This window comes from Anabrus simplex, chromosome 1, assembly GCF_040414725.1.
Source record: "Anabrus simplex isolate iqAnaSimp1 chromosome 1, ASM4041472v1, whole genome shotgun sequence".
In the NCBI taxonomy this organism is placed as follows: Eukaryota; Metazoa; Arthropoda; class Insecta; order Orthoptera; family Tettigoniidae; genus Anabrus; species Anabrus simplex.
In genome coordinates, this window is record NC_090265.1 from 1,647,409,139 (window position 1) to 1,647,435,375 (window position 26,237).

A 26,237-nucleotide genomic window follows, 5' to 3' on the forward strand; every position below is an offset into this window, starting at 1 on the left:
ATAGGTTGGAGGAAATAAGGAGGTATGTGTTTGGGAATGGGGACGGGTGTTTACAATGTTTATGGGGGTCTTGTTTAACAGTATTCAGTGATTGAGTTTGTTAGGTGAGTTCAGCAGTAAGTGAAGTGCTTGTGACATAGTGAAGAATGTAGAATTCGTGCTTGGAGGTGAAGTAAGACCAAGTGACAGCGATGTGCATTCAGATTGCGAAGTACCGTTTGCGAGATGGCATGAAAGTATGCGATTGTTGTCATCTGGTATACTTTTAATACAGGGTAAGCCAGTTAAGTAACAAGGATAGAGAAGTAAGCAACTGTGTATACAAGGGCTTGAGCTGAATCTGTTGTAATGTAATGTCAGCGGTTTTCTTCGTTTGCAGAACTATATGTTGTGACAGTCATGGGGTGATTGCAAGGTCAGGGTAGGGCCTGATTAGTTGTTTGGTACTTAGATTTTTGTTTATTATTATTATTATTATTATTATTATTATTATTATTATTATTATTATTATTATTATTATTATTATTATTGGTACTTTGTTGTATACAGTAGGGCAAGAGCTTTTTTCTCACTATTCAAGCGTAGTAGGAGCTGGTAAGGAATGATTGGTAAGGGAGAGCAGGACGTACGCGTAAGAAGACGGGGTGGGACGGGCCCAGTCCAAATAAGTAAAAGAAGAGAGAAATGTGAGAGGTGGGATATGGGAGGAGAGCGGGTCCAGGTTCACGTGGTCGGCCGCAAAATAATGGTGAGAGAAACTCATTGTCATCTGGTAGGATTGTTGGGGTCTTCCTTAGGACCCCAAGGATAGGACCGGTCGTGTCATCATCGGGAGGGCGGCCTTCTTCTCACCGGGGGTGATGACACGGCCGGACAATAGCAGTAGTCACCAATAGTATTTATTGCTTTATTTTATTATTATTTATTGTTCATTATATTTTGTGTCTTAATATTAAGTGGAGACGATGGGTGTGGCATGAGAGACTGAGGATGACTGCCGTGGCGATTCTACCTTGGGAGTGTCACGTTTCCGGAGTATCCAATGAAACACATGGCATGCCCAGGGAATCCGGTATTTCTTTCCTTTCTGTAAATGTGAGTTGTACATGTGAACATGTATCGGGGCAAATTCGCCTGTTATGTTCAATAAATATCTATCTATCTATCTATCCATCTATCTATCTATCTATCTATCTATCTATCTATCTATCTATCATTTGTTTCTAAGTTCCCATCACTGCCTGTTCATTTCTGAACCAACCAAACAACACCCAATCGTCCCTATAAATACTGTAAGCCTGACCCTTATGTATCTATCTGTACCTGGGACTGTGCGACATTAAGTGAGATTCTTCTCCCAAGCAGACGACGGACGAGCCTGGGGCAGCAATAAAATAGGCACCCATTCGACACAAAATGCGAACTTAACTGCGTGTGAAAACGGGAAGATACCAGCGTTCCCCTCCAGCATGTAACAGGGCATTCTGCGATTAAGTTCAGGCTTTATATAGGTTCTTATATTGTATTATGTAGGTTTCTAAGCTGTCTGCGGACGGAGTGTAAACCCCATAGTGGGTACCACGGTAGCTAGAAGAGAGACGGTAGGTGTCACGAGAAGGATGCGCAGTGGACTGCCGTGGTCGTGACGACACTGGCCCGTCCCACCCATTACACTACGCATTGTTTGGCGCGTAAATATCAGTCTATAATATCTTTGGTGTCAGTGATTTCACTCAAGCACTCAAACAAGACATCTTTGTAGACTTAGTACAGTACCAGAAAATTGGGGACTTAAAATTCACTCATAAAATAACAGAACAACATTTACTAGTAACTGGTAATGAACGACAAAACGTAAGAAAAGCTGCCGAATTTCTCTCTGGCACTGTGGCTAAGGCTATGTCGTATATTTTATTGACCACCCCCTGCCCATAACAGTTACCCAGAGAATAAAGTCCCTATTACTGAGCAAAAGTGCATATGACATAATTAAAACTGCAAACTGCAGCAGGGAAGAGTGTGAAACATTAACTGTAGATGTCCTCGATCGAGTAGACTGTGCTCTTACTAATGACACCATAGAATCAGTCGAAACTAACTTGGAAATTTATGATTCAGAGTATGAAGACTTTATTGTATAGTTGACTCAATAATAGATCAGTTTACTGAGCAGCAGAATCTCGAAGATTGCGTACGTAATGAAAATAAGGACTTATTGAAAATGTTGGCGGGGTATATTTCATACCGAGTTACGAAAAAAGGAATCACCACTAGCTTCATCTACGGAGGAAAAACTGGAAAATACATTAATATTAGGAACCCTGTCAGGATCTCGGCTTTGTCTAGAGGAAGCCTAATGAATCCATCTCCCGAGTGGTTCGACACTGTTTGCGAACTAGAAAAAGATTTTCAAAGGTTCCGCGGAAATGGTCTAAGGAAGTGCCCAAGAGTGGTGAAGGAACTGATAAATATCATCAGACCTAAGTATAGTGAAGTCGACGACTTGGCTGTTACGTGTTTTATGAGAACTCGTTCATTTATTAGAATGAAAGAACTGAATAAAAAGAGAGCACTCAAGAGGTCAGTGAATGAATGCTGGACTACGGATGAGCATGCTGAAGCTGCACGGACTAAATTTTGTTCAAAGTCCTGAAAGGTAAGCTTAAATTAGTAGTAAAGTTATTTTTTGTTATGTAGATTTATTATTATTATTATTATTATTATTATTATTATTATTATTATTATTATTATTATTATTATTATTATTATTATTATTATTATTATTATTATTATTATTATTATTATTATTATTATTATTATTATTATTATCTTTAAGAAATTGAATTCTTAATATTTTGTTTTTAAATATTTTGTGATTAGCAAATACAGCCTTAAAATACATTTGTGAAAGAGGGCTCCATTATTATTATTATTATTGTTAATAATATTATTATTATTAGTATTAGTATTATTATTATTATTATTGTTATTAATAAAAAAGCAATAACGTTAGTGCAGTAGTTCCTATTTTCAGGAAAAGTAACAACATGCAGCATTTAATCTTGTGTATTTTATTTCGACTTTCACGGTTAAAATAATTTCTTGATTGTTGAGCTTTGGTTTATTGTATCTGTACGTGTATAGGGTACTTACGTTAAATTCTTTCAAGTAATTGGGAACTGTAAATACTAAGATTTCCGGTGTAATGAAGCATTTAAAAGTGATTTTTAAACTACTCTGGTTTTTAAAGTTTGTCTGCAATATTTACTAAAGCACACAAACAAAATAATAAAAATAATAGATTTGCAATATCATGGTGGTTTTCGTGTGAAAAAATTATATTACATCGTAAACGTATTTGTGATAAGGAAGATAAGCCGGGCGCTCCGCACACTGATTTGTAGTAAATTACAGCGCCTGGCAGACGGTCCACGGTCCGCTGACGTCACTCGCTCCTGGCCGGCTGCGCGTGACACCTACCGTCTCCCTTCTAGCTACCTTTGTGGGTACTATGTAACTTAGGAACGTACGAGTGTGACCGTCGTTTCCCTTATTCATTTTTGCTTTCTGGTAACTAAACTTTCCTAACCTCTATCTTATTTTTAGAACATTACGCCTAACTTCTTTTCTGGTCTAAGTCATCACGTAGACGGCCTCGCGGGCCTTCAGCCCCATTAGGTCTTATGACATGTCATGTCACGGGATTTTATTGAGGTGTTCAGCATCCCATTTCATTTTCTTCTCGTCCATTTTTGCTTTTTCCATTTTTTGGCCGTCTAGTATGATCTTCGGCTCGTGTCATCTGGATCTTTTTATCCAAGTTGTGTGTGACTCTCCTATCAAGTAAGGACAGCGAGTGTCACACGTGGTATAAGAGTTAGTGAGCTCTTAAATGTAATAAGAGATGCCTGATGTATATTCCTGGCCCGTACAGATATAGGAGATTGAAATTGTAGTTTTGGGTTCGAGACCCGCTGATATGTAATTATTTGAATCGGAGTGTTTGATCACCCCCCTTAAACTTTGTTCTGGAAGCTCTAGCTTTTATCTATACTTAAACAAAGTTTAAGGTTCCATTACCCCTCTGAAAAGGTAACCTTGATAATAGAAGCACTGGCCTCAAATCTCATTCCCTTACCAATAATATTCTTGACTTAAAGGTCGTGTGTTGTAAAATGGGAGCTTCCTCTCACTTAATGTCGCACAATCCGAGGTACAGATAGATATATAAGGGTCAAGCTTACAGTATTTATAGGGACGAATGGGTGTCGTTTGGTTGCCTACCTAGGTGTTTAAGTTTTGTTACACTTTGTTCTTGTTTTCCAAAAAAGATAATCTAACAATAGAAGCGAAGGTATAACAATGAAATTATATCCTAAATGTAAAATGTTCTCGGTGTAGTTTTGTGCAGTGCCTACACCCTGCCATTTCTCCCACTCCGCTCAATGTGTAACATCGTAAGAGAAATAAAGTGCAATGTTTCCTGCAAGTCTTGAAATTGGGAAAATCGTAAGGGAACTATTTGCTATGAATATTTTAAAACGTCCACTTTTGTGTTTTGGAAACTCAATTGATTTGCAAAATTTTGCAAACATTGAAGTTGTACTTCAAGTGAAGGTACCGGTAAGTGCTTAAATATCTTCCTTTCAACGTCCCTGAGGAATACCTGAATTTTCGTATGAAATTATTTTAGTAATTGTATATGTATATTGAACGCGCATCAACTATGTTAGTGAACTTATTGTGCAGGTCATTTGATTTACACATTTTCTCACAAATAAGTTTCCTAAATTATAGTATAGGCTACCCTTTCTCTGAAACCATTTGCTCTATAAAATTTATTTTCATGAACGTATTTTATGTTCATTTAACAACCCGAATTAATTAGAATATCAAGGGTTTTGCGTTTTCTATAAAATAGTTTTTCTATCAGAATTTGTTGAAAATTTCAAATTTTAACTCAAAATGTATTAATAATGAAAAATTAAGTTCATTCGAAACCTAATTGATTCTGATTGTTGAATCTACTTATAATAGAATAAGTACAGAGGCCGAGGACACTGAGTTTCTTGGTTGGCTTGAGAAAGTACATCGTTTTTAATGAAGGGCTAAGATATTTATAAAAACAGTTATTAGTAACATATGATTTAAAACAAAACTACTTGTGTACAATATTTTAAAGGCAATTTATTACTTAGGATTTGTCAAATTTTACTTACATTGACTGCAAACTTAATTTAATTATAATTGTAAATAATAGTATTTATGATTAATATCTGGTTAACGCTCACTTAAACCAATATCCGGATATTTTAAATTCCTAGTTCTGTGCAAGATATTCAGTAAATAGTCGGCGAAAATGTAATGATGTGCATGTTAAGTGATGTCTCATCAACGATGCGAGCAACGGTCATACAGGCTATGTATGTGATAAAAAACTTTGAGAACATTGTCTATTCAATTAGCCTGGTATGTTTTAAACGATGTCTATAGGAATAATATTCATTGTCTTGACTAACATAAGTTTCTTTATTACCAGAAACGGAAGTGCTCAGACGAAGCCGTTCACCACCGTTGCACATAGATCGGCCATGTTCCACGTCCAAAGTTATCTCTCCACTGTCGTTTGTTTTAGCCGGTTTAGCACTGTTCAGATCTACCTGTTGAATAAATACATTTAATAATATAACATCCATTACCTCATACTTCAAAATATGTACAAAACAAAAGTTTATGGCACAGTAATTTATGTTAAAGATGTTTTTTGTAAGAAAAAGGGACAAAATGTATTGTAATTTATTATTCACTTTCCATATTGAGGTGGTTGGAAATGAGATTCTTAAACAGAAATTGATATTTTTCATAAATAAAAGAGAAACAATTAACACTGAATCTCCATTCATCTATTCTTAATAATGTATGAGGTTCAAATGGTTTATGTACCAGTTCTACGGATACCATTACTATGTTTTGTAAAATACAATTACGAATAAAAATGACTCGTGTTAGCTTTCTGAAAATGAGGAATATACTGTGTGACAGAAACCTCATCTTGGAGACAAGTCACAACTTCGTCATATGCAATGTATATTCGCTGCTTCTGTATGGGGCTGAAACATGGACCATGAAATGTAACACCATTTGGAGAATAAATGTCTTCAAGATGTGGGTTTTCCGAAGGATGTTGCAGATTTCATCTCCAATGCTGTCGTACTTAGGCGAATGAGAATGGAATGAATGTTGGTGAGTACAATCAAGAAAGAAAGACCTTGGGCATATTATGAGGAATGATTAGTACAGCCTACCAAGATTGATCATACAGGGTAAAATTGATGGACTTAAAGGTCGCGATCAATGTAAAAAACTCGGCTGAGGAACATACCGGACTGTACAGGCCTAGATTCGGGTAGACCGATATAAAAACTATTTTATAGAAAAATCAAATATCTCCTTGACATTATAATTGATTCAGGTTGTTTTAAAGGACATAAAATACGTTCAGGAAAATTTTATTGAGAAAATGGCTTCAGAGAAAAAATATATTATATTTTAGAAAAAAGGTATTTGTGAGAAGATGTATAAATCAAATGAAAATGAAAAATTAAAATCTACAGCCTATTTCCAGTCATTCGAGCGGGTCTGGAATGGAATTATAAGCCCACATCTAGCGGCGAGGTTTGGAATTGTGCCGGCTGACGAAGTCTGTCGCACCCCTCTGAGGCAGTAATTAATGACTGACAGATGAAAGTATATTGGAGAATATGACAAGGAAAACTGGAGTACCCGGAGAAAAGCCTGTCCTGCTGAACCCTTGACTTACCATTCCATCGTTGGTCGGCCACGGCTGCTACAGTAGGGCAATATTGAACTCTTAAATCTTGGGGTCGTTGCGGGAATAATTCGGTCACGATCTTAACCAAACGATGGGGTTCAGAAGAGAGCCTAACTACTTGAAATGAGGAGCAAATATGTGCTTACTATCTTTTATTAAATTCTTAATGGCACAAAAATTATGATTTTTATAAATCCTTGACAAAAATAAATTATTAATTATTAAATGTTTCAAACGCAGTCACATAGCATAGCGTATATATTTTCTTTTACAATATCCAAGACTTTTCTTCGGAGAAAGTAGGAATCTCATAAATTAGTGGACAGCGAAACTGAAAAAGTGAAAAGAAAAACCTGAAAAATCGGGCACCTATTAATCCAAACGATAACTGAGAGTTAATCCACACGATCCGTGGAAAATCTGACCTTCAAAAAGTAGAACGCCTGATTTCCTCTCAATTAAGGTTATCCAACAGTCGAATACCCTTTCGGATACGTAACACCCGCCGAATGGACCCTTAATCGAACCAAATTGACTATCAGTTGATTTGGATAGGTTGCGAAATATTATTGGAAAGCATTGTTCACAACGAGTTACCAGCAGCATTCACAATTGAAACGAAATTCCACCATGTATTTGTCATTTCATGACACCCTTAAGTGATAAAATAATTCTGATGCTAAACGTGCATCACCCAAACAGCTCTTCAAAAGAAACCAACAACAACACGATCCGCGAGGATCTTACGTTACGTCGTTCTGAAAGAACAAAACTGCGAAATGCAGGAAACCCTTATTCATCACGCATTTAGAAGAAATGCCAAACACTGAAGTTAATTAAAAAGTGGTAAATCGCTTGAAAAAGTATTATTATCAAACCGACTTTCATGCTAGAAATGGTTACGTTACGCTTAATAAAATTACAAGTCCACATTATAAAATAAACAAAATTACTGAATTCTTTCCTACTCAACAATGACTACCATCACAGATCCATCTAGTTATTGTTTGTCCCAACACAATGCCTACAAAGTTATCAATTGATCGAACTCAAATACTGTACGTATAAAATGAAAGAACGACAAAAATTTAAAAATAAAATAATATTACCGGCTGACGAATTCGTATTCGTAACTCAAGTCTCACACTAATACGCTGGGTGTCAATCTACACACTGCCAAAGCGAAAATGGACATCAGAACGACAAACAATTAGTTCCGTAAAATAAAATAAAATATGTTATTTGAACTCAACAAGCATGGAGAACTGCAGTAAAATATTCAATCACCGTTAGCTCAGTACCCAATGTTGGACAACCTTCATATTCATGAGGTCAGTGATCCCATAATCTTGAGTAAACACCTTCCAGATGTTGAGGGCTGCACGCAAGTTTGGCCTCGTTATTACCGAGCTAACACTCTTCACATTGCGTATACTACTGCAGACGCTACCATTGACCAGGTTACTTCGCAAAAGCATCTAATCTAAGACTTGAGTATGTACAGCTGATATCCCAGACCTATCGTCGGGCTTACTTAACGTCTGTACACCCTAACACTAACCTCTATGTACACATACCTTCCTAATTCTATCGTTGAGCGTGAACTAGGACGTCTCATCATCAGTATACTCCTAGGATAACATGTGACGTCCTTAATCTACTGTCGGGCGGAAACTGGGTCGTATACGCTTCCTCTAGCATATCAGGCGAACTTGTAACTTCAAACAAACTCTTAAATATCTCGGCTGTAAATCTGGTCGAAACTAACAACACACAACGACACGAATCTTGCCCCAGAATGAACGCAAGTCTTGTTACTAAAACGTGAACTTGAAAATAAATATCGCGTGGCGAACAATCCACAACTCAAGCACGGTCTCAGCATGCGCAATGAAGTTTAGGAAAGAATAATGGCTTCCAACACTCGTCTAACATTTAGTGGATGTCGTCAAAAAAATAATAAGCATCACCACCGCCGAAATCCATGCGGTAATTTTCGGGTAAGGCCCTCAAATCGCCTACCGTCATTTTTCCAAATATTCATATCCATGACTATCCAGTGAAACGAAACCCAATGAATCTACACAGCCAAACATATCGCTTTAAAACGTCTAATATCTCATCCCACAAATGTTTCCGAGTTAATGATAAATTACCGCCTTGTAATTTATGATGTTTACTGATTGGAAACTTGTCATTACAGTCAAACAACACCAACCGTGTATTCAAAATCCTCTTCTATCCTTGAAGTCATATTATTCTAATATTCATTATACTGACTTTACGTAACTAATCACTTGATTTTTACTACCAAGATTTACACACTCCATAAAAAAATCGCTTTTCACTTGGGATTTTACTTGACATTTTACTGTGCCTCACACACTAGTCATCTCAAACCAATCTTCTCCAGGTCTCAATTTTCGGATTGTTAGCGGAATACACCATAGACTGCCACATCAATCTCACATTTAATATACAGCCTGTCTCAAAAATTCTTCGCTCTTGACAAATATAGCCTGTCTAAAAAATTCATTCTCATCGCCTGCTCATGGCGGTATTATATGAAATATACAGACTTCATCTGCCTTCAACAACTCTACAACTCTTATCTCCACATATATAAATTCTTCGCTATCAATCCATTTTCTTATATTTCAAGACTTCTTCAAACCTCAATCCTCTCGTGACAAAACAACTTTTATAAAAATATGCCTTTTTATTTTACTGTTACTACAACTTTCGGACCTCGAGAATACAACAACACACCGTGATTTTCCATATCATCAACATACACGATGTCACAATTTTACTTCCCATGAATAAAACATAACTTTATCGGATTTCACTGGAAATTTTCTAGACACCCGCAAACCTTGTAGAACATACTTGTTAAATCCACTTTTAACATAGGAAAATTTTATCCCGCGGTAGACTTTATTATTATTATTATTTTACCGGGCGGTACACCTCCACGCCGCTAATTCAAACATTGCGCCAGTTGAGACTCCTCTACAGGAGAAAGCCTGAACTTTAACAACCATATTAATTCTAAGGTTTCTCAGAAGATGTCTCTACTGTAAATTTTGAATTGTTCTGAACTATGTCTATTTCAATTCGTGTTTGTTTGCTCCAGAGCAAGAAGTTTGAACATTCTCTAACAGATGTCTCTACCAAAATTGATAACGCTCTCTGGTGTAAAGGAATGAACTGTCCGGAAGAAATTTAACATTCATAAGTTTTGTTTTTGCTAAATTTTGTTCTGTGGTTTGAGAGTTGGCAATATAATCCTTTCTTTCCGCCTATTTTGAATGTAGCCAATCATGTATTTCTGTAATTAATTTTCCACCAATAAGGTGTTTCTTCTTCGTCTGGTGTATGAGTTTTTGCTGTTATCCAATAACATTTTGTGGGCGGGTTGTAATCATTCATGAAACGTCTCGAATTTTCCGCGAGGGTATATAAACGGCTGATTTTCTTCGAGCAGCAGTTCATCTACAAGGTGATGGCCATTTAATAACTTTACTTCTTACTAGCTCAGCAGTTTAACCCTCGGGGCAGGTTCGAAATCTTTTCTCATGTAACCTATCTTTAAAATGTAATAGATATTTGGTGAAATTTTGGCTCTTTAACTATAAATTGGGATAGAGAGTGCCTAACCCTCTCGAGCTCCCACTCATATTGTTTTGAGGTGACTACGTTTTCATTACCACATTTCTTCTCTTCGTAATGTAAATAAGTTTTCTTATCGTGTCACCTCCTTAGTATGGGATTAGCCCTTGCATAAGCGGCCGAGTGCCAAGTAGGTTTTAACAGTGTATTAGGAGTGCAAGCTACGCCTCCATTAAACTCAGAATTTTGGGCCATGTAATTGACCTGTTTCTTTATTGAATGGGCCTCAGTAGGTTTGGATATTATACCCCTGTTCTAGTGTGTCTGATGGGCAGATTGAAAGTGGAGTTTTGTGTGGCCTTTGAATAGGCTTGAACTTTGAGAGCGAATTCGCTCTTTCTTAAAAGCGGATTTTCTGTGTGCCTCAAGGAGGCTTAACTGGGTAATTGGGAGCAAGTGCTCCTTGGCATGATTGGGGTTTTCTGCCCCTTTGTTGAACCTTGTACATAGGTACAGTTGGGCTCATTGCTCAAGGATTCTAGGTCTGGGGCTCGAAGCCCAAATCCGGTAATAAACTGTAATTGTACATTCTTAACTTGTGATATACAACTGAGTTCCTGTTACAATTGTTATTTCTTGATCTCGAAAAGAAAATATAACCTTTGTTTCATTTTAAATTAATTTTAATTTCGTTGTTGAAACCTATCCACCCAGCACCTTCTTTCACCTCTAACTACCACGGATAACTCCGTAACAAGTGGTAGCAGAGCGTGGTTGAATGGGTCTCAATTTAGCCCCTTTTGACGGCTGAACATTGTTTTGATTCGAACTCTAACAATTTTCTCAGTTGGTGGATTTTTTTTATTTTTTTCTAAAAATGTTCTGTCATCATGTCTGGCCCTCGCGAGGTTCTCCATCCTTTCTATTTGCGTAAAGAGGAATTAATCTATGAACTATCTCTCCGAAACGTTCAATCTGGAGGCACGGTTGCAGTCGATTCCAATAAGCTAAAAGATTCCCTTGATTTGCCGATTACCATCCCAACTTTGGGAGAGAAAGAGATTGATGACGCTCTCTCCACGGTCAATGATAATAATACTGAGCTAGCATCTGTAGTTAGTTCTTTTGAAGAAAACGATCCATCACCTAATCAACTCAAAAGAGTACAGGCCAGGTTGTACCACTTTTATAATAGGGTATTTGATCTATTGTCTCTGAAGTGAAATGACCTTCAGGGTAAGGAAGCTAGTGCCCTTGCCGAAAACTTGTCCAAAATGTCTAGTAAAGTTAGTCAGTTGTTATCTGGACCTGCTATCCTTAAAGTTGACCAGCCTATGGTAGTAAATATTGTAAGTGGGGAGGATTCCTCTAAAGAGGAAGGAAGTAATGCTGCGGCGGCTACCCAACGAACATCTGCCCCATTAGAAACGGAGTCCGGTCGTCGCACGTCCATTCCACCCTTTGTGTTAAATAATGCTCCCTCCGAGCCGCCGTCACCCCCTAGGCAGTTCCCTACTATGTCACCGGGCTTCAGTAGTTTGCCTCATCCATTATCAATGTTACTTAGGGGTATTTCCAAGTTTTCGGTTAACTCCACCAGTGTGGTAATTTCATTTTTGAGATTTTTGGTCGAGTTCCAGGATCATGCCCTAGTATTTTCCCTTTCTGCTTCCCAAATTCTTCAAATTATTTATCCGTATGCCATAGGTGTCCTCTCAGACAAAATAGTTAGGGCAATTGCGGAATAATCATCTATTGAAGACTTCCACGCACACCTTCTCGCAAACTTTATTCCGGCTCGAGCTAGGTCATTGCTTATTCAAAAGCACTACTATCGTGTACAGCGTCTGGACGAAAGGCTTGCCGACTTCATACAAGACATCAAATTCTACACCAGGGTATTTGCTCTTCATTTTCCTGAAGACCAGATTGTACAGGCCATTGTGGAAGGCATTTCCCCATCATACAGGTCATACTTGTGTTTTGCGGCGCGCCCGCAAACCTTTTCCGAGCTAGAAGCTTTGGCTGTATCAGCCGAAGGGGTTAGGTATGCGGACACACTACGTGTCGCGAAAGAAGCCCCTCCATCCTCTAGTAAGTTTCGGCCTCCACCTCGCCGAACTGTCACTGTCCGTAAATGTTATGCTTGCGGGTCGCCTGACCATCTTCGCAATAAATGCCCATTGATCAAGTCTAGTGGGACAAGGAATGGAGCAGGGTCATCTCAAGGCTGCTTTAAATGCGGCGCGTTTTCCCATATTGCCAAGAACTGCCCTAATACTAACAGCACCCCTTCTTGCTCAACTTTGGGTGCAACTTCCAACAACAATCAAAAGTGACTAGTGGCTTCGGCTGAGTCGACCAATTCATCATTCCGAGGCTCAGCCCCAAGTAAAACTGCCGAATTCCCAAGGAAAACTCAGTTTTCGAATTTAGCTTTTGAAGGCCCTAAAGAATGTCTTAGGATTGTGGCGGATACCCCCGCACCTGTTCCTTTTCTCAAAATTAAATTAAACAATGAACCTGTAACTGCTCTATTACATTCTGGCAGTGTGTGTTCCATCATTTCGGATGAATGGTATTCGAAATTGAAATCCGTTTGTAAACTTCCTGACTATTGCTCGTCGTCAGTTCAATATGTTTCGGCTAATTCTTCTCCATTAGAAATTTTGGGCTCCTGAATTGCCAAAATTCGTATTTCTAAATTTACTTGGAAAGTTAAATTGTTTGTTGCAAAGCACTCATCTTGCCCCATTATATTGGGCGCCGACTTCATGTCCCATACTGGTCTAGTGCACGATCTTCAGAGCAAGTCGTGCACATTCAAATTTGCTTCTAATTGTAAAATCCCTTTACCTAAATGTAGTTCTGTGTCATGCTCGTCTGTTTCGCCTACCCAGGATGAGATGTTATTAGATCTTAGACATCTACCTGAGGAGCAGGCTGATAGTATTCGTAAGCTGTGTCAGTCGTTTCCAGAGGTGTTCTCGGATAATCTTGGTGTCACTGACCTTATTGAATACAAGATTGAGGTTACGGATTCTATTCTGTCCGATTTCCACCTTATAGTCTATCTCCGCCCAAAATGAAGGCTCTGAAAGAGATCATCGATCAGATGCTAAAGTATGGGATCATTCGGCCCTCTAAGTCGGCGTATTCATCGCCTATTTTTCTAGTCCCTAAACCCCAAGGCTGCTTCAGGCCTGTGATAGACTATAGGGCTCTCAATCGGAAGGTGGTGTTACATTCTGTGCCCCTTCCCGACCTTCATTCTCGTTTTTCATGGTTTCGTAAAGCTAAGTTCTTCACCATATTAGACCTCAATCAGGCTTATAACCAGATACCGTTAGAAGAGGAATCCAAGCACCTGACAGCGTTTGCCACGGATTGGAATTTGTATGAATACAACCGCGTGCCTTTCGGGCTCCCCACGGGAGCAGCTGTACTCTCCAGACTGCTAGACAGGGTCTTCTCCGACATCAAGTTTGAGTACTTGTACCACTATCTTGATGATGTCGTCGTGTTTCCGAAGACCTTCGAAGAACTCCTAGATCATCTGCGAGAAGTCCTCAATCGCCTTCGTAAGGCTGGGTTAACTGTGAAGTTGTCCAAGGTTACCTTCGCTAAGCCCTCCATGTCATTCCTAGGGCATATTGTGTCGCCCGATGGTGATGCAGTCGATCACTCTAGAACACAGGCCATCCGTGATTTCCAGCCTCCCAAGGACATCAAAGATATTGCTAGGTTCATTGGTATGGTGAATTTCTTCAGGAAATTTATTCCAAATTTCGCCAATAGAGCGGCGCCCTTGAACTCACTTCGTAGGAAAGGCGTCAAATTTGAGTGGGGACCTTCTCAACAAGCCGCTTTTGAAGATCTCAAATTAGCTCTGTGTAACGCCCCTGTTCTGGCCATGCCCGATTTCTCCAAGAAATTCATCTTCCAAACCGTCGTCGGCGTTAGCTGCAGTCCTTCTTCAAGAGACTGAACTAGGGAGGCGACCCATCACCTATGCATCTAAGACTCTATCGGCTCAAGAAGCCAAATATTCCACCTATGAGCTCGAAGGTTTGGCAGTCTTATTTGCATTAGAAAAGTTCCGTCACTATCTGGAACATGTAAAATTTGACTTGGAGACCGATAACTAAGCCTTAAGTTGGGTCTTAGGTAGGCCGCGTCGTACTGGTCGTATAGCCCGGTGGGCCATCCGAATTTCGGCCTTCCAATTTGATGTTAGGCATATCAGAGGTACTGAAAACGTCGTTGCTGACGGACTAAGCCGTATGTTTTCTAATGATGTAGAGACCCCTGATCTGGATGATAGTTCTTCAACTGCCGAGTCCATACTATCTGAGGTTAATGCCATCTTAACAGATGCTCCCATGCTCTTTAGGGATATTGAGAAATATCAACGTAAAGATCCGACGCTGGCTCCAATCATGGAAACCCTTTCTTCTGGGGAACATGTCGTCCTTTATGTATTGAGGAATGGTGTTCTATGTTGCCCGTCGAGGCATGATAAAAAAATGAAAGTCGTAGTTCCAGCTGTTCTTGTACCAATGATCTTCATGTACTATCATGAGACCCCATTAGGGGGGCATTTAGGCATCTTTAAAGCCCGTGAATAGATTCGTGAAATGTTCATCTGGAAGGTTATGGACGGAGAAATCCGTGAACTGGTAAAATCTTGTAAATCATGTTGGCTTAGTAAACCCACCATGTCCACTAAACAAGGGCTTTTGTCTTCTCATCAAGCGTCGCGCCCCATGGAACGTCTCTACATCGATTACGTAGGACCCTTCCCCCAGTCAAAGGGGAATGCCAACAAGTTCATCCTTGTATGTGTAGATGGTTTTACTAGATTTACTTGGTTATTTCCGACTAAGCTGGCTACCGCTCAGTCCACCATTACTTGTTTAAATTCCATTTTTTGCTTCTTTTGGTCCGTGTCAATATATTGTGTCTGATAATGCTAAAGCTTTCACATCCAATTTCTTTCGTAAATTCTGTTTTGATCTGTCCATATCTCATGTGACTACTTCGGCTTATTATCCTCAACCATCTCTAGCTGAACGGGTCAATCGTAATCTGAGGTCGGCCCTTATTGCCTATCATCACGACGATCATTCTAGGTGGGACATGTCCTTGCATTGGTTAGCTTTTGCTTTGAATTCGGCGGTTCATGAATCTTATAAGTTTACTGCAGCTTCCTTGATGTTCAAGTTTGTTCCAAACACGCCGCTCTCTAACCTTTGGTCTCTTAGTGATATTCTACCTTAGACAATAGATCCAGATAATATTAAAGATTTTTGGAAGAAGGCTAAAGCCAATCTTAAAGTGTCTCATGAAAAGGTTAGGGAAAGATATGATCGTGGACGGAGACCCACCCATTTGAAGGTAGGTGACCAGGTGATGGTCAAGAATTTTGTTCCCGCGGGAAGCTTGCCCCCAGATTTCATGGGCCGTGCATAATTGTAGATTTTCTTACGCCGGTCACGTTGTTGCTAAGCAATCCAGCCACCGAGAGGATATTTAGGGTTCACCTGCCGCAGGTGAAACCTGTGTAATTTCCGTGCTAACTTAGCTGGGTTTTTTTTGTTACATTTTGAAAGACATCTGAAGGTTATATTTTTGGTTTCATTTTGAGGCCTTCTGCCCTTGGAATTATGTTCTTTGTTTCCTAATGGTCATTGAACAACCTCCCCCGACCAGTTAAACTGCTATCCTGTCCTTGCCATCGCCATTACCACGCTCCCGTCTCCTGCTCAAACACACCAGTGGCTAATTAAAATGAAATAAATATTTCCACGCCGCTGGCCCCTCAGCACTACCACAAGTACTGTACCCGAAAATCATTATGGTCCAACAAATTCTGCCACCGGGATCTTATGTTTCAGTGCCCCCCGCAGCCGTGCGGCGCAGTACCGCTACTGTAGTAGAGCACGGGCCCGATCTACTCCAGTGAGGTCAACCAGTGTACGGCGAGCCGGAGACCTCCTCCCGGCGCACCTCCGGCAAACTGCCCGCGGTCTGTAAACAATCGCCGCGTGTGCGGCGTGCTTCACCACCACTACCCCTCTCATAGTGCGGGAGAGCGGTATCTCAGGGTACTTGAGGAGTCCGAGCGGCCTCCTCTGGACACAAGCAGCGGCGGCTGGTCTGGCCGTCAAATTTAATCAACATTTAAAGTACTTATTCAGCTACATGGACATTCCATTTCTACAATTACTACATTTTTGGATTCAACTGCTACGTTTGGTGGACTTAGGAAAAGTTTTGTTTCCTTTCAAGAATTTAAAGTTTCTTTTTTCTGAATTCTACTACTACAAGCACAAAGACATTTCATCAAAGCTACTACAAAGAATTTTGAAACTGGATCATACCAATTTAGAAACCTTCGGATACGGGAAAATTTTATCCTTCTGCTATTAATTTCTATATCAACAGCATAACTTGGACCTTTTTTTAAAACAAAATTTTGTTTCCTTCTGTGTCACCCCTTGGAAGGACTTTTGGGGGGGGGGGAGGTCTGTACCGGGCGGTACACCTCCACGCCGCTAATTCAAACATTGCGCCAGTTGAGACTCCTCTACAGGAGAAAGCTTGAACTTTAACAACCATATTAATTCTAAGGTTTCCCAGAAGATGTCTCTACTGTAAATTTTGAATTGTTCTGAACTATGTCTATTTCGATTCGTGTTTGTTTGCTCCAGAGCAAGAAGTTTGAACATTCTCTAACAGATGTCTCTACCAAAACTGATAACGCTCTCTGGTGTAAAGGAATTAACTGTCCGGAAGAAATTTAACATTCATAAGTTTTGTTTTTGCTAAATTTTGTTCTGTGGTTTGAGAGTTGGCAATATAATCCTTTCTTTCCCCCTATTTTGAATGTAGCCAATATGTATTTCTGTAATTAATTTTCCACCAATAAGGAGTTTCTTCTTCGTCTGGTGTATGGGTTTTTCCTGTTATCCAATAAAATTTTGTGGGCGGGTTGTAATCATTCATGAAACGTCTCGAATTTTCCGCGAGGGTATATAAACTGCTGATTTTCTTCGAGCAGCAGTTCATCTACAAGGTAATGGCCATTTAATCACTTTATTTCTTGCTAGCTCAGCAGTTTAACCCTCGGGGCAGGTTCGAAATACTTTTCTCATGTAACCTATCTTTAAAATGTAATAGATATTTGGTGAAATTTTGGCTCTTTAACTATAAATTGGGATAGAGAGTGCCTAAACCACTCGAGCTCCCACTCGTATTGTTTTGAGGTGACTACGTCTTCATTACCACATTTCTTTTCTTCGTTATGTAAATAAGTTTTCTTATCGTGTCACCTCCTTAGTATGGGATTAGCCCTTGCACAAGCGGCCGAGATTTTTGTGATATCATTCCCATGTTGATTAATTGTAATTGTAATAAATTAAAGTAAAGAATTCTAGGAAATGACCCACGCTATCTCGCCATTGGTCAAGATGATCACGCCATGAGGGACGCCGACTCAGCGCGCGAAAGGTGGAGGAGAGAAATCAAGTAATATCTCCGTGATCGCCGAACAATATGAGATCAGAATACGACCCGTGAATGAGTATCGCCAGTTTATTAAGTGGGAGAAATTCAGAGATCCAAATCCACTTGTAAATGCCGATTTAGGATAAACAACCCCCTCCCTCTGCTATGACCACGGATGGCCCACGCGCGATGCCAGGTCGACCATATATACTAGGTAGTCGAGCTTCACATCAACCAGTCGTTTGAAATAATTTGATACGCTGACACGGTGACTCTGTAACTCAGTCTCAGGAAACGCATTATAGATTCTGTTAGATTTGAAAGTACGTTAGCAGTCATGAAGGTGAAGACGAACGATGATAATTATTCAGAATATCGAGTGTAAATTATCAATATCACTGTATGTGAAATTAATACATTACTCAACATTTCATGTGTTGGAATTTAAAGGATCGACGGAACGCCGATAGTACTTTTTGAAGGCAGTGTTCAGAGCCTGAAATAAATATTTCATGATAGACGGTGTAACAATTATTGTAGCAGGGAACTGTAGCAGCGAGGCGATCACAAGACGGCATCGTATACTTCAGGAAGTGCCGGTTGAAGACGCGATACGCTCCGGTTCGAATGAAACGACACTTCGTCGTAATGTGGCAATGTCGTAATGCTTGTGGTTCGGGCTCAAGGAAGAAAATATTGTGCTAGTGTAATGGGTCTAGACGCACCTATAAGTGTTTTTTTTATTCTTGTATAAATCATTGTAAATTATCTAGTAAGATGTTAATCATGGGTAATCGCCCAGAAGTGTTTTGTTGTGTTAAATGTATAAAGTGCGATATGATGTACGAGTGAATCACCATGGGGCCGTGAGGCTTCTCATCCGCTACGAGACAATGGAATTCTACATAGGAATGAGTACACAAATTTAATATTTGGGGATGTTATCGCGTCAAAACGGGATTCAGTGTAGATTAATCACGGTTACTTAACATGGATCGCCTCCCGAATCAATGATTTTTTAGATAAACGGACGAACTAATTTATATTAACGTAATTATTGGTTAGATTAATTATTTGAGTATTTGTTTGTTGTATATAATGTAAATATGGGATATTTCTTTCAGTTAATGCATACTGTTTGTGAATACTTTGATTTAAGTTCATTTCAAGTGTTAGATTTCTTTTTGTGCTAACCCGTTTATTTGATTTTCAATCACTGCGGTGATTATTTGTACTTTAGTATGAATATTTGTTACCAGACAGCCAGATTATGAAAGTGCCAGAGAGTGTAAAATTTGTTTTGCGTACGGAAGGTCATAATAATAATAATAATAATAATAATAATAATAATAATAATAATAATAATAATAATAATAATAATAATAATAATAATAATAATAATAATAATAACACTGCTTGGTGTGTTTGCGAGTGAGAGACAATAATAATGTTTGTGAGTTGGCAAAGGAAAGTACAGTAAATTATTATTAATAATAATAATAATAATAATCAGATTTTGTAAATTTGCAAGTTAAAGTATAATAATAATAATAATAATAATAATTATTATTATTATAATAATAATGACAGTGCTTCGTGAGTTGGCTAGTGAAAGTAATAATCAATGTGGAGAGGACATGTAGCGTTAAAGAACTTAATTCGGGCAGTAAATTTGATTTATACGTAAATTGTTGATTTCACATTTTTGGACTCTATAATTACCATAACAATTTGTTTACAAGTGACTGAGGCACGTGTATAGGATGGTCACGTTATGCTGTAAGCCCAGAGTGGTTTTAGCCCATATTTAGAGTTGGAAATCATGACGGACGAAAACCCGGCATGAAGTAAAATTGAGCCGTACTGTTTGTGATGATGAAATAGATGAATCTCAACGCCTAAGATGATATAAAATGCCGATTCCGGTGTTATGAGTGGCAGAATCCACGCACCGAGGATTAGTTAATGAATTAAATGTTTGAAGAGTTCCAATGAAGAGAAAATGGACTTCAAATGAATTGGAAGGAATAGTTTAGCAATGGCCGGCATTGAATGTATTTGCCCAGCCGCGATGTGCCATAGGTTGTGAGATGTATCTTGGAGGACATGTGCCCCATAAAATTAGCGGCAGCACGAAACTGAAGGTGCGGTTCCGAATACCGTGTTGTCCCGACCGATATAAAGCAGATCTTGGTGGTTCATAACGGGATTTCACGTATGTGACTGAATTCTAAAGAGTGGAAATTAAAATATAAAACTTTTCATTTTAATAATCATAATCATAATAATCCAAGTGAATCTTGTCTTAAAGCAATTGCTTAGTGCCAAAGCAGACCGAAATTGTAAAAGCTTATGCATTAACCATAAATATCGCTAACAGTAGTGTAACACGTGAAATTAAGTTGCCTCCTCTGCGAACCATGTGACCTTTCCGCGGTGGGGAGGCTTCCGTGTCCCAATGATGCAGATAGCCGAGCCGCAGGTTCAACCATATCGGATGGGTATCTGTTGAGAGACCAGACTAACGAATGGTTCATCGAAAGGGGGGGTAGCAGCCTTTCGGTAGTTGCAAGAGCGGCAGTCTAGATGATTGACTGATACAGCCTTGTAATAATACTCAACATGGCTTAGCTGTGTTGATACTGCTACACGGCTGAAAGCAACGGGAAACTGCAGCCGTAAATACCTCCCGAGGACATGCAGCTCTCTCTGTATGAATGATGTACTGATGATGGCTTTCTCCCGGGTAAAATATTCCGGAGGTAAACTAGTCCCCCATTCGGATCTCCGGGTGGGGCCTACAAGAGAGGGGGCGATCATCAGGAAGATGGATACTGACATTCTGCGAGTCGGAGCGTGGAGTGTTAGAAGTTTGAATCGTTGTGGTAGGTTAAGGAATCTGAAAAGGGAGATGGATAGGCTAAAGTTAGATGTAGTTGTTATAAGTGAAGTACGTTGGCAGGAAGAACAAGATTTTTGGTCAGGCGACTACCGAATTATCAACACAAAATCAGACAGGGGTAATGCAGGAGTTGGTTTAATAATGAATAAGAAAATAGGGCAGCAGGTAGGCTTCTACGACCAGCATAGTGAAAGAATTATTCTCGTCAAGATAGACACCAAGCCAATGCCCACCTCAATAGTGCAGGGATATATGCCTACTAGTTCAGCAGATGATGAAGAAATCGAAAGAATATATGAGGAGATAGAAGATTTAATACAATAGTAAAAGGTGACGAGAATCTAATTGTGATGGGAGACTGGAATGCAGTGGTAGGCCAAGGAAGAGAAGGTAGTACAGTAGGAGAACTTGGATTGGGACAAAGGAACGAAAGAGGAAATCGGCTGGTTGAATTCTGCACTGATCATAATTTAGTCCTTGCCAATACTTGGTTCAAACACCACAAACGACGGCTGTATACGTGGATGAGACCTGGAGACACTGGAAGGTATCAAATAGACTTCATTATGATTAGGCAGAGATTCAGAAACCAGGTGTTGGATTGCAAAACTTTCCGAGGAGCAGACGTGGACTCAGACCACAACTTGTAGGTCATGAAATGCCATCTGAAGTTGAAGAAATTGAAACAATGTAAGAATGCAAAAAGATGGGATCTAGACAAGTTGAAAGAAAAGAGTGTTTCAAGGAACATGTTGCACAAGGACTAAATGAAAAGGCTGAAGGAAACACTATAGAGGAAGAGTGGAGAGTCATGAAAAATGAAGTCAGTAAGGCTGCTGAAGAAAAGTTAGGAAGGAAGAAAGAATCAACTAAGAATAAGTGGATAACTCAGGAGATACTAGACCTGATTGATGAACGAAGAAAATACAAGAATACTAGAAATGAAGAGGGCAGAAAAGAATACAGGCGATTAAAGAATCAAGTGGATAGAAAGTGCAAGGTAGCTAAGGAAGAATGGCTGAAGGAGGAGTTCAAGGATGTCGAAGGCTGTATGGTCCTGGGAAAAGTAGATGCTGCATACAGGAAAATCAAGGAAACCTTTGGAGAAAGGAAATCTAGGTGTATGAATATTAAGAGCTCAGATGGAAAGCCACTTCTAGGGAAAGAAGACAAAGCAGAAAGATGGCAAGATCATACCCAACAGTTGTATCAAGGTAAAGATGTAGATAATTTGCTTCTGGAACATGAAGAGGCTGTTGATGCTGATGAAATGGGAGACCCAATTATGAGGTCAGAGTTAGACAGAGCTGTGAGTGACCTAAATAGGAACAAGGCACCTGGAATTGATGAGATTCCCTCTGAATTACTGACTGCCTTAGGAGAAACCAGCATGGCAAGGTTATTTCATTTAGTGTGCATGATGTATGAGACAGGAGAAGTCCCATCCGATTTTGGGCAGAATGTTGTTATACCTATTCCTAAGAAAGCCGGTGCTGAGAGGTGTGAAAACTACCGCACCATTAGTTTAGTATCTCATGCCTGCAAAATTTTGACACGTATTATTTACAGAAGAATGGAAAAACAAGTTGAAGCTGAGTTGGGAGAAGATCAATTTGGCTTCAGATGAAATGTAGGAACACGTGAAGCAATCCTGACTTTACGTCTGATCTTAGAGGATCGAATCAAGAAGGACAAGCCCACGTATATGGCATTCGTAGATCTAGAAAATGCATTCGATAATGTTGATTGGACCAAGCTATTTATGATTCTGAAGATGATAGGGATCAGATACCGAGAACGAAGAATTATCTACAATCTGTATAAAAATCAGTCTGCAGTGATAAGAATCGAGGGCTTTGAAAAAGAAGCAGCAATCCAGAAAGGAGTGAGGCAAGGCTGAAGTTTGTCAACTCTCCTTTTCAATGTTTGCATAGAACAGGCAGTAAAGGAAGTCAAAGAGAAATTTGGAAAGGGAATCACAGTCCAAGAAGAGGAAATCAAAACCTTGAGATTTGCCGATGATATTGTTATTTTATCTGAGACTGCGGAAGATCTCGAGAAGTTGCTGAATGGTATGGAGGGAGTCTTGGGTAAGGAGTACAAGATGAAGATAAACAAGTCCAAAACAAAAGTAATGGAGTGCAGTCGAACGAAGGCAGGTGATGTAGGAAATATTAGATTAGGAAATGAAGTCTTAAAGGAAGTAGATGAATATTGTTACTTGGGTAGCAAATTAACTAACGATGGCAGAAGTAAGGAGGACATAAAATGTAGACTGGCACAAGCAATGAAGAGCTTTCTTAAGAAAAAGAAATTTGCTCACTTCTAACATTGATATCGGAATTAGAAAGATGTTTTTGAAGACTTTCGTGTGGAGCGTGGCATTGTATGGAAGTGAAACATAGACGATAACTAGCTCAGAAAGAAAGAGAATAGAAGCTTTTGAAATGTGGTGTTACAGAAGAATGCTGAAGGTGAGATGGATAGATCGAATCACGAATGAAGAGATACTGAATCGAATTGGTGAGAGGAGATCGATTTGGCTAAATTTGAAGAGAAGAAGAGATAGAATGATAGGACACATCTTAAGACACCCAGGACTTGTTCAGTTGGTTTTTGAAGGAAGTGTAGGTGGTAAGAACGGTAGGGGTAGACCAAGGTATGAATATGACAAGCAGATTAGAGCAGATGTAGGATGCAATAGTTACGTAGAAATGAAAAGGTTAGCACAGGATTGGGTGGCATGGAGAGCTGCATCAAACCAGTCTATGGACTGATGACTCATACAACAACAATAATAAGAGGAAGAGGAATAATAGGAAGAATTTATTAGATTAGTTGAGAATAATTATGGTGAGATCAATGTAAAATATTAAATGCATGATGAATAAGTGATGCGATAATGATAATCTCCACTAATAATAATAATGATAATAATATAAAAAGTTGAAGAGACAGAACAAGAAGAACTTGCAATAGTATTTTGAGAATAATAATTATGATGGAAGGAAAGTAAGATATTTAATGGACGATGATTCATTGTTACGAATATGATGATAATAATAATAATAATAGTAATAATAATAATGATAATGATAATAGTGATAATAATAAATAAAAATAATAATTTATTATGAAACTGATCATTAATTTGTGCGGATTAATTATTATTTGATAAACATAGGATGATGAATTGGACGGAACCAGATGTTGGTTTTCCATATGGGAAATTGTTGATGTGTGAAATAACCCACGGGCCTTACATGTCTTGATTGGGCGAGCGTAAATAGGGACCTTTCCGTACGTTTTGTCGTATTGACAAATGTAAATATTAAGATAAGCTTTGAAATGATGAGTTACCTATGGCAGGTCTGATGATCTGGTTAGATTAAGCTAGAGTTTGTCCGTATAATAAATTCCCGTTTTCGATACGATAACATTTCCATAGCGGGAACCCGGCCTACTAAAATGTACATACCGGGAGTTGAACGTTGAGATGACTGTAACTAGTTACTCTCATGCCCACGTCTCCGACAGAAGATTTCCAGCGGTGGGACGTCCACTCATACGGATGTGGATTCGATCCCCAAATGTCCGATGGGGCGAATTCGCCATTTATTTCACACTACCAGAGTAGTGAGGTAATTCAAATATAATGTCTTCTCTTTCAGGATGAATATATTCAAATGTAAAGATTTGACAACATGTGCAGTTTGCAAATTTATTCAATAAATTGCTCCTCATTGCAATTTCAATAGGAAACAGTTTTCATATCTTTTCATTGTAGTTAGTCATGAATGCCCATGGAATTTAAGTGCAACTTTCCAGTCCTATTGTTGAGTCCTATAAGTAGTATCTATGTATGAGCCGTCCCCTTTGGCTTAACTTGCATGCCCCGTTCATCCCTGTATTCATTGTGCGCCTTTTTGATATTTTTATTTATTTTTTTATTATGAACCGATCACCCCTGAGATAAATGCTAGTCTGGGACTCAGGAGAGTGAGCGGGTGCACTACATATATACACAAGTGGCCAAAGATCATCGGATGACACAGAATGTGATGTCAATAAAGAGTTGCTTCTACGCGAGCATTCAAAAAGTTAGAAATATGGCGAGGCGTAGATTCAACAAGGTGTTGGAATCGTTCGGGAAGGATCTGGACTCACTCATTTTGCATTGGTACCCAGAAAGGGTCTTGTGTAGTTGGTGCGGGCTTCATGGAGCGTACACCAGCATCGATAGCATTCCATAAATTATCGACTGGATTAAGATCGGGTGATATGGAGAGCCGATCCATGGTCGTGACTTCACTGGAGTGTTTCCCCAACCACCTTCGTGCCACCACAGAGCGGTGACGTGGCGCATTGTTCTGTTGAATCATGGCATCTCCATTAGGGTACTCTAGGGCAAGAAAGGAATGCAGATGGTCGTAAAGAATGTCCACAGAACGTGCACCTATCAGTTTCCCCTGCAGCCGGACAATGGGGCCTAATTACGACCATGAGAACTCTGCCCAGACCAGAACTGAGCCACTCCCCGCCTGGACACAATCTTGTTGACATGCAGGATACATAGCTTCATGGGGCATACTCACGGGCACATCAGCTCGATATAACTGGAGCCGGAATTTATCGGATCATACCACACGCCACCACTCTTCCGTGGTCCATTGCCTATGTTCGCGGACTCATGCACGTCGTTGAGTTCTATCGTCGTGTCAGCAAAGGGACACGAGTTGGTCGTCGGCTGTGAACCCTATGCGGTGCAGTTGCCTCCTTACAGTCCTGGTAGAAATGGGTTCCTGACTCCCGATATTCAACTGGGCGGTGATCTGAACTCACAGTAGCCCATCGAGCGCCCAGTATAGTTCTGCGGAGGCGACGTAATGTCCGTTTTTAAACACCTGTGGTCTTCCCGTGTGGTGGTTTACGCGGGTGGTAACATTCTCTCTGCGATATTGAAAATTCATCCTCAACTCTGTTGACCTCGGAAACCCGAATTCGCGTGTAATCTCCGTAATGCTATGACAAGCGCCGTGCGCCGGTGATAATCCCACGTTCAAATTCGGTTAACGTGCGACGTGTTGTCATCTTTACGACACTGATGTCTGTAACAGAATGCTCAGCTACGCTGCAGCTAATCGCAACGGTCAGGGGTCATACACGGCATATTTTCTAATGGGACACACTATCCCGTGAATTTTGGCCACTCAGTGTATACCAATCGTCGCTTAGAACTATCATAACGTCACCTATAAATGCACTGGCAGATATACATGTTTAATTCGCTATAAATTCACACGCCATTAAACAAGAATAGTCTAACATGTGCCTAACTATTACACAGTACTTATCTCGTATTTGTGATTGCTGCAGTAGTTA

At 39.5% G+C, this 26,237-nt stretch overlaps 1 protein-coding gene across 1 annotated transcript in view; it reads right to left on the reverse strand.

The window, feature by feature from the left end:
- LOC136858659 (hemolymph lipopolysaccharide-binding protein-like) overlaps window positions 1–26,237 on the reverse strand; it is a 77,807-nt gene that overhangs the window by 42,392 nt on the left and 9,178 nt on the right. The window contains exon 3 of the mRNA XM_068225652.1: window positions 5,537–5,660. Coding sequence (XP_068081753.1) covers window positions 5,537–5,660 — 124 coding nt within the window. The remainder of the gene's footprint in view (window positions 1–5,536; window positions 5,661–26,237) is intronic.